The 9864-nt window shown below is 46.9% G+C and overlaps 1 protein-coding gene across 4 annotated transcripts in view; it reads right to left on the bottom strand.

Moving 5' to 3' along the window:
- Nucleotides 1-1581: 1581 nt before the first annotated feature.
- Nucleotides 1582-9864, bottom strand: part of PTAFR (platelet activating factor receptor) — a 46435-nt gene continuing 38152 nt past the window's right edge. For all 4 annotated transcript variants that reach the window (XM_045898313.3, XM_064589674.1, XM_064589673.1 and 1 more), the window contains one exon: nucleotides 1582-9065. In XM_045898313.3, coding sequence (XP_045754269.1) covers nucleotides 7993-9065 — 1073 coding nt within the window. In that variant the 3' untranslated portion in view covers nucleotides 1582-7992. The remainder of the gene's footprint in view (nucleotides 9066-9864) is intronic.

The following is a 9864-nucleotide window of genomic DNA, read 5'->3' as shown; positions in this document are numbered from 1 at the left end:
TATGGCTCTGTTGCATTTTTTTTTTTTAAGATTTTATTTATTTATTTGAGAGAGAGAATGAGACAGAGAGCATGAGAGGGAGGAAGGTCAGAGGGAGAAGCAGACTCCCCGCCGAGCAGGGAGCCCGATGCGGGACTCGATCCCGGGACTCCAGGATCATGACCTGAGCCGAAGGCAGTCGCCCAACCAACTGAGCCACCCAGGCGCCTGGCTCTGTTGTATTTTTAACAAATCTGCCACTTGCTGAAGTGTGAAGACAGAGACTTTTTTTTTTTTTTGACTTGTTCTCACAGCCCATGGCGGAGTGCTACCTATTGACAAGGAATCTTTAAACATTGGTGAAATGAAGGAAAGATGCCCATTCTCTTTTCACTGGGCCGGGTAGCCTCAGACAGCCACACACACCAAAGACATCACATGGGTGCAGAGTTTGAGGGACTAAGCTCTCCCACACACAGCAGCTCAAGGAGAGTTGATTGAATCAATGGTAGGCAGCACCACCTTGAACCTGGTGGGCTCACCCTGAAAAAAGGATCCTTCGGGAGTCAGAGTTTCTCCCTTCTCACCCCACTTCTTCCTACCCTGTCCTCCCTTTGTTTAAAAGGGTGTGTGTGTGTGTGTGTGTGTGTGTGTCTGGTACCATAAAAGTTACCATTTCAGTTTAAGTATTCACTTCAGTGGCATTAAGTATATTCATATTGTTGTAAACCATCCACACCATCCATCTGTAGAACTTTCTCAGCTCCCCAACTGAAACGCCATACCTGTTACACAATAACTTTCCATATTCCTGGCCTCTTCAGCCGTGGCGCTCACCACTCCACATCCTGTCTCTGTGAATTTGACTGCTCTAGGCTCCTCCTCTATGTGGAATCATCTGTCCTTTGTGTCTGGCTTCTCTCATTTATCATAATGTCTTCAAGGTTCATTCAGACTGTAGCATGTGTCAGAATTTCCTTCCCTTCTAAGGCTGAGTAATATTCAATTGCAAGTATATACCACCTTTTGTTTACCCATTCATCCCTCATGGACCCCTGGGTTGCCCCCACCTTTGGCTGTCGTGAATACTGCTGCTGTGAACCTTAAGGTTAGAGTCCTTGCTTTCAATTCTTTGGAGTAGAATTGGACAGAGCTGGAATTACTGGGTCACGTGGTCACTCCGTGTTTAAGTTTTTGAGGAACTGCCTACCGTTTTTCATGGTAGCTGCACCATTTTCCGTTTCCCAGCAACGCACCTAAGTGCCTTGTCCGCTCTTGTTGTTTCCTGTTTTCAGCTCACTGTGGCTTTGATTTGCATTTCCCTAATGATTAGTGATGTTGAGCATATTTTTGTGTGCCTGTTGGCCATCGGTATGTGTTCTTTGGAAAAATGTCTGTTCAGTCCTTTGCCCATTTTTTAAATTGAGTTTTAGTTTTTTATTGTTGAGTTTTAGGAGCTCTTTCTATATTCTGCATATAAATCCCCTGTCAGATATATGGTTTGCAGACAATTTCTCTCATTCAGTGGTTTGCCTTTTAACTCTGTTAATAGTGTGCTTTGATTACCCACCTTTTCTTTTAAGGAACTGAATCATCACTTCCTTCTTTTTTTTTTTTTTTAAAGATTTTATTTATTCATTTGAGAGAGAGAGAATGAGAGAGAGAGAACACCTGAGAGGGGATAGGGTCAGAGGACGAAGCAGACTCCCTGCCGAGCAGGGAGCCCGATGCGGGACTCGATCCTGGGACTCCGGGATCATGACCTGAGCCGAAGGCAGTCGCTTAACCAACTGAGCCACCCAGGCGCCCCATCACTTCCTTCTGAATGCCAAAATCCCCTGACTCATGCATGTGACAATTCTTAAAACATTCTCTGAAAGTCCTTTAGAATGACCTGGGAAGTTAAATAAGAAAGCCAGACTAGTTACATTCTGTTTTCTCTTTTATGGTTTCACATTTCTGAGGAAAATTCAGGGTTACACAATATGAACTTTATGAGCAGGGGTGGGGAAACACTATGAGCTGGAATGAACAGAAAGCCTGCGTGAAGAATGACACAATCTATCCAGACAAGACATGACATTTGCAAGTACTTATTCCATGCTGGGCACTATTCTAAGAAATTTTAAATCCGTGAAACCATCCTATTATGTCAACAATAAAATTATTCCCATTTTACAGTGAGGAAACAGAGGTCCAGAGAGGTGAATATCACAGACCAGGTGAAGCCAGAAACTGAACCCTGGCAACGTGGCCCCACTAAGAGGCCACTTTAATGATCACTATGTGATACCGGGCAGGCTTTGGAGTCGGAATGGTATGAATCCCAACTCAAAAGGCTAATGAGTACTTGATTACCAACCCACTAATGGTCTGAGAGAAATTCAAACCAAAAACAATATTTTACTTAATACCTACCAACAATTTGAAAGTGGAACAATGCCAAGTATGGGTGGGGACTGAGAGACATAGAAACTCTCCTGTAACTCCGAGTGCGAGTGTAGACCAGTGCAGCTGTTCCAGAAGTGATTTGGCAGGTCTAAGTCTTACGTAGGAGTGAAGCCTCTGCCCTAGGAATGTCACACCTGGGTATTCATCCCAGAGAAATTCTCATTGGTCCATAGGGGAGCATCTGGAAGGATCTCCTCACAGCATTGTTTATAGAAAAGGGAGCAGAAGACAACCCAACTGTCCATCGCCAGGGGAACAGGTAAGTCAAACGGAGACGCACACGAGGGAGGGCCAGGCAGATGTTTGCAACAGTGAACCCTATGTGCTCGCTTCACCACGGTTAAATGAGTGGGACAACTAGGAGACACAGAAGGAGGTCCATAGCCCAACCTAGGTAAATTGTGCCTTTTGTGTAAATTCTAAATGAATACACACAGAGGATAACACTACATTTTCCAAGGATACATATAAAGTCAAAGATACTTATTGAGCGCTCTTGAGCTGTTGTGGGGGGTGAGACTGAAGGATGGTGGCAACAGAAAATAAGAGGCATTCAGACAGAAAAATGCACAAGGGAGGCATCTGGCAAAACACAGGTGGAAAAAGGATCTATGCTTACTCAGCCGTAAAAAAGGATGAGGTCATGCCATTCGCAACAACACGGGCGGAACTAGAGGGTATTATGCGAAGTGACGTAAGTCAGACTGAGAAAGACAAATACCATATGATTCCACTCATCAGTGGAATCTTTTTTTTTTTTTTAAGGTATTTCTTTTTTTTTTTTTTAAACATTTTATTTATTTGCGAGAGAGAGAATGAGAGACAGAGAGCACGAGAGGGGGGAGGGTCAGAGGGAGAAGCAGACCCCCTGCCGAGCAGGGAGCCTGATGCGGGACTCGATCCAGGGACTCCAGGATCATGACCTGAGCCGAAGGCAGTCGCTTAACCGACTGAGCCACCCAGGTGCCCTCATCAGTGGAATCTTAATAAGATGAATAGACAAGCAACAAACAGAACCAGACCTCTAAATATAGAGAACAGACTGACGGGCATGGTCCATGTCACGAAAGGAGTCTACAGAGGAGGTCAGTGTGCCAGAATGAAAAGCGCATGGTCTTTGGAGCCAGACAGACCCAGCTGTTTCCTGCGTGGCCTCGAGAATCACTTCATTCTTTAAGCTTCTGCTTTAAGTAACGTGGTCAAGGGCAGGCATCACTGAGAGGGGGACATTTGAGCAGTCTTGATGGAGGTGAGGGAGAGAGCAGGAAAGATAGATATCTGGGGAGAAGAGTAATGCAGGCAGAGGGAAGAGTCAGTTTTATCCCTAGGTGATGATGTAAAGTTCCCCTCACAGGGCCTGGTGCACAGTAAGTGGTCAGCAGCTTCTGAGCGTTCACCCCTTTCCCTCCTCTTACAGAGACGGCAGGATCCAAGTGACCGCTGAATGCACCTTCTAGCTTTAGCGACAATGACACTCTGGTTTCAGGAGTTCTTTGCAACACTGCATTCATGTGCAGCATCCACTGGCAGGAGAGCCCCTCATTGACCCCAGGAGTCTCAGCCCAAAAAAAAATCCTTGCTTCCGGGGCTTCAGCCTGCATGGGGAGCACAAAAGCCTTCAAGGAGGAAATTAGAAACAGCAAGGTGCGGCCCTCACCAGCTGCTCTTGCCCTCAAGAGACCTCTAACCCAGCACACACCAAAGCCAGGACAGTGCTTACAGGGACTTGGGCAAGGGTACAGTCACATGGAGGGGAGGAAAGGAGGACAGGGACCCATATTCACTAAGGCAGGTCTGGGTTTGAAGATTATTCCACCACTTACTAGCTCTTATAAATCACTGGACCCCCCTGAGCCTCAATTTCCCCATCTGCAAAATGGGCATGAAGATATCAATTCTGTACAGAGGTTATAAGGACTCATTGAGATAAGACTTATGAAAGTGGCAAGCAAATATCTGGGCTCAACAAAAAGGAGGTCCCTTTCCTTTTATACCAAGTATCTAGGGGGCAGCCACTGTCTTATTCAGTCAGTCTTTATTTTATTCATTTCTAGGGGGATAAAATCAGCTACCTTTCAGTGGGGACTGTGAGGTTTCATTAAGACAACAGATAAAAACTGTGCTTAGCATAGTTATTGGACCAAAATAGGTACTCCATTATGTGTTTTTTTGGATAGCTGGATGAATGGATGGATGGATGGATGGATGGGTGACTGGGTAGGTAGGAGGATGACTTGCTGGCAGGTTGTCAAGGGAAGCAAGATTTGTATTTCAGCAAAACTAAGTCTGCACGAAAACCAGGTGTTTTACAAGAGGGTTTTGTTCTATCTGTTTGTAGCCTTAGGTCTCAAGGACAAATATAATATAGATGAGTAAAAACAAGCATAAATATGCTCAGTTCTCGTCAACTGTGCCCTACACTTACCACTCTTGTGTCTGTGACTCATCTTGCTTCAGTCAACATTCTCCAACTGAGATCACTGGTGTGAGACTGAGGTCAGGGCAGGATGAGGCCTTCTTGACACATAAGATGGCTTGGAAATCCTGATTGGTGGTGTTTCATCAAAAGAATTACAACTCAGGGGCGCCTGGGTGGCTCAGTCAGTTAAGCGTCCAGACTCTTGGTTTTGACTCAGGTCATGATCTCAGGGTCTTGGAATCAAGCCCCAAGTGGGGCTCCGTGCTCAGCCTGGAGTCTGCTAGAGATTCTCTCCCTCTGCCTCTGCTCCTCCCCCAGCCCATGCGTGTGCGTGCACGCACACGCTCTCTCTCAAAATAAATAAATAAAATATTTTAAAAAATAGTTACATTTTATGTTTATGTTCATCTCTTATGTGTGGCAGGTGCCACTGGTTTTCATTATAATTTAGTTATAAAGCATCCTTTTAAATAAAGTTTTATTTTTTTTCTTTTCAACTTTTAATTTAAATTCTAGTTAGTTAACATACAGTGCAATATGGTTTCTGGAATAGATTTCCATGAATCATCACTTACATACAACACCGGTGCTCATCATAACATGTGCCCCCCTTAATATCCAATCACCAGTCTAGCCCACTCCCCATCCCCCCATCAACCCTCAGTTTGTTCTCTACCATTAAGAGTCTTTTATGATTTGTTTCCCACTCTCTTTTTCTTTTCCTTTCCCATATGTTCATCTGTTTTGTTTCTTAAAGTCCACATATGAGTGAAATTATATGGTATTTGTCTTTCTCTGACTTATTTCACTTAGCACAATACCCTCTAGCTCCATCCGCAATGTTGCAAATGGCAAGATTTCGTTCTTTTTGATGGCTGAGTAATATTCCATTGTGTATATATACACCACATCTTCTTTATCCATCCACCAGTTGATGGACATTTGGGTAAAGAGATAAAAAGTGACTCAATTTAGAGCAAAATATTTATTAAGTAAACATACAGATGGCACATGGGTATTGAAAAATTGTGTATGGGGGGTGTACACAAATGACTGAACTGCAAGAAACACTGTGCTTTAGCATCTAAGCATTCATCTTATTCAGAGACAAGATGCAAGTCATAGAGAGTCATTCAAATAGGCTTAGACAAAATAAGAGAATGCATCCTGACAGAACCCAAAGGAAGGAATGCAGATGTTGGGCTTTGAGCGGGCCTGGCCTGGAGGAAGAGGGCAGCAGGCCCCGGAAGCACCTGCCCTCCTCTCTCCAGACTTCTGGTCTCCGTCTGGTCTCTGCTTTGCTCTACACATTTCCATCTTCTCTCTGAGCAGGTCACCCACTCTCCCCTGCCCCATCTCATACACATAGAGGGGCACACACATATAGACACACACACACACACAGTCACAACTCTAGACTTGTATGTCTTCAGGTTAGTGACCTGCAGAGCCTGAAATAGCACCCCTGAATCTGGCTGCTTATTCCTGAGAGAGAGAACCTGACTGGCCCACCTAGAGCTACATGCCCGCATCTCATCCGTTCAGCTCTTATCAGAGGATCAAGGGGAATGCATTCTCAGAAAAAGGGAGAATCTGGGATGAGCAATCACCCTGACCAAGAGGTATCTGCCTCAGCATTCGCCACTCCTAACAACCCTATAAGGTAGGAAATTCAGCTCACAGTCCCTTGGTAGGAAGTGACAAAGCCAAGACTTGAACCTGGGTCTGTCTGACACCAAAGCTCAAAGTCTGCTGCACTCTCCACCTAGTCACCATCAGCTGAGTTCAGCCCACAGCTACCATTCCAGACCCAAGCAGGTTACTGGCCCATGGGGAAGCATTTATCAAAATCAGCCCAGTAGACAGGAAACAAGAATCTCACTCTGTGGGGATTGTGGCTGGAAGGGAGGAAGATGTCTCAGAAGGACCACGGGGCTCCAGGGTGGTCTCCTCCAAGCCCCTGGGTCTGTGGCTGCCAGATTCACACCGCAGGTGCTCAGGGTGTGAGGAAGCTCATCTGAATATATTTGCCGAAAATCACAAGGAGGCATCTAGAGATCTTCAAGAGAAGCTGACACCTCTCTTCTGCACCCCAAATTCAAAGTGCCTCCTGGCCCTTGGGATTATAACTGCTCCTCTCACCTTCTGGAAGCTAAATTAGGAGGGCTCCCCCCCGCCCCCCCCACCTCCCTGCCCCAGAAAGCTAGGTGGTAGATGAGACCTGACAGGCTCCTCCTACTCTGGAGGCCTCACCCACACACAGGTACTTCTCCACCTAAGTGCCCTTTCTCATGAAACCTCTGAGCATCGTGGTGCCGCAGATGCCCCCAATTTGGCTTTGCGGGGCCCCTGCCCACCCACAGTAGGGAGCTGCCCAGCGGGAGGTAATTCACCAGGATCCACTGCTGAGACAGACGGATGTGGCAGTTGTGTCTCTCCCAGTCCCCCAGAGCTGACCCAAGGCCTATGCAGAGAGATACATTTGCCTCAGGAGACAACCTCCCCATCCCAGCCTTTGACCTGAACATGTCTTACCCTCTCTGGCACCATTCAGGACAGGTTGTTGGATGAGTGGGAAAAGGCTCCACTGAGCCACGTCCCCTAAGAAGTGTCACAAAGATCCTGTGCCTCTAAATGGAGACAAGATGGCACTATCCTAACTCAAAAGTCTCCCCCAGAGACACCACCACACAACCAGGGGAGGATCTCTTTCCCAAAACCCTCTTCTCTGCCTTTATAAAAGTAGCAAAGGTAGTTGTTGACCAAAACTTCAGGCCATACTGGCTCAGGGCAGCTGCCTTGGTAGGGTGAACAGGGTGGCTCGGAGTCTGTCCCCAAGGTCTGCCCCGGGCCCTGACATTCCCTGCAGAGCTATCAGACTCAGGTATTCAGGATGAGGTTGCCAGCCAAGGTTATTATGCATGTGCCCCGAGGTGGCCAACGAAGCGCGTTCAAGTCCTGGACTTCCCAGCAGTCTGGCCTGGCCATCACCCCCACCTTGGTGAAGTAGCCTCCATACTTAAAGAGCCACTTGTGCCCAGGGAGGAGATGCCCAGACCACAGCAGAGACCCCTTCATCCCCCAGGTCAGTCTGTGATGTCCATGGAGGAGAAGCCTCCGGGCCTGGCCCCAACAATCAGGGACTACTTTTTGAGGGAATGGACAGGGAGGTGGTTGAGCGGCATGACCACATCAGTGCCAGTCTCCAAGGTGGCCCGGGAGCATTTCTGGCTGCTGCGCATGCTATAGAACTTTTCAATGAGGTGCTTGCGAAACTTCTTGGTGAGGAAACAGTAGATGATGGGGTCTAAAACACAGTTGGTGCTAAGAAGGCAGAGAGTGACCTGATGGGCATCGTTGATGGCTTGGTGGAAGCTGCTGTTCTGGAAGCCCAGCTCAGCCAGGGTCCAGGGCAGCTGCACGATGTGGTGGGGCACAAAGCATATGATGAACACAGCCAAGACCGTGCAGACCATCCACAGCGCGCGGCGCTTGACCTCTGCATTGTGCTGCAGCTGCACTGGCTGCATGAGCAGCCTGCGGATGATGACCAGGTTGCAGAAGAAGATGATGAGAAATACAAGGAAGAAACTGAACACGAGGAAGATGTGGATGATGAGGACGGGCACACTGCCCTTCTCGTAATGCTCAAAGCAACGTGTGATGTTGCCTGAGCCGGTCTTACTGGGCTCCACGTTGGTGGAGTCCAGGATGAAGAAGTAGGATGCTGCAGCCACAATGGCCACCCAGATGACCAGGGACACAGAGAAACCACGCTTGCGGGTGGTGTCCTGAGCTGTCTTGATGGGCTGGGTCACTGCCTGGAAACGGTTGTAAGTGATGACAGCCAGGAAGGCCACTGAGCAGTAGGTGTTGATGAAGAAGAAGCAGCCAGCCAGGTTGCACAGGAATTCGGGGAGAATCCAGTTGCCCTGGTTGTGGTAGTAGATGATCCACAGGGGCAGGGTGACCAAGAAGAGCAGGTCAGCCACGGTGAGGTTCACCATGAAGATCTTTATCTCGTTGAGTTTCTTGGAAGGGTACAGGCAGGCAAAGACCCATAGCACATAGCTGTTGGCGATGATCCCCAGCACAAAGATGATGCTGTAAACAATCGGGAAGAGGGTATATCGGAACTCAGAGTCCACATGAGAGGAATTATTTGCCCCTGTCGCCATGGTTGGAAGGGGCAGCTGGTGGTAGAATCCTGTTGCGCCTGGAAGACCACACAGGAATTCCGGTTAATGAAAGGTCAAAAAGGGCCTGTCTTATTGAATCAATTCCAAGACTCTCATTTTGCACATTTTAAAAACTCTAAAATGGGCGGTATCTTCCAATTAATTGGCAGTATTTTTTTCTACATAAAATAATGGTGTATTTTTAAAATGAACAGCATCTGAGAGTCAATGAAATCAACGGCAATTCAGTTTCTTTTCTCTTGTTACATTTTAAAACATACCTTTTCATTCTGTGGCTTATTTTGATGTAAGGTTTAAATAATCTATTTCTGATGAGAAAATATATGAAAACTTATATCATAAAATTTTTAATTTTCTAACAACTTTTAAATATTTTTCTATTGATGAAATTTGAAATGTAAATTTTGATGGTGGATGTTCTATATTAAAAAATAATTGGGCACCTGCGTGGCTCAGTTGTTAAGTGTCTGCCTTCGGCTCAGGTCATGATCCCAGGGTCCTGAGATTGAGCCCCGCATCGGGCTCCCTGCTCCGCGGGAAGCCTGCTTCTCCCTGTCCCATCCCCCTGCTTGTTTTCCCTCTCTTGCTGTGTCTCTGTCAAATAAATAAATAAACTCTTTAAAAAAAATAATTGGTGGGTGATGCCTGGGTGGCTCAGTTGGTTAAGTGTCTGCCTTCAGCTCCGGTCATGACCCCGGGGTCCTGGGATCGAGTCCCACATCAAGCTCCTTGCTTGGTAGGGAGTCTGCTTCTCCCTCAACCCCTCCACCTGCTTGTGCACTCGCTCTCTCTCTCTCTCTAACAAATAAATAAATA

Source organism: Mirounga angustirostris, unplaced genomic scaffold, assembly GCF_029215605.1.
Source record: "Mirounga angustirostris isolate CCGP_5_RB_7025 unplaced genomic scaffold, mMirAng1.0.hap1 SCAF_4, whole genome shotgun sequence".
Taxonomy (NCBI): domain Eukaryota; kingdom Metazoa; phylum Chordata; class Mammalia; order Carnivora; family Phocidae; genus Mirounga; species Mirounga angustirostris.
Note: the sequence above shows the minus strand (reverse complement) of the source record. Positions and strands in the feature narration are given on the sequence as shown.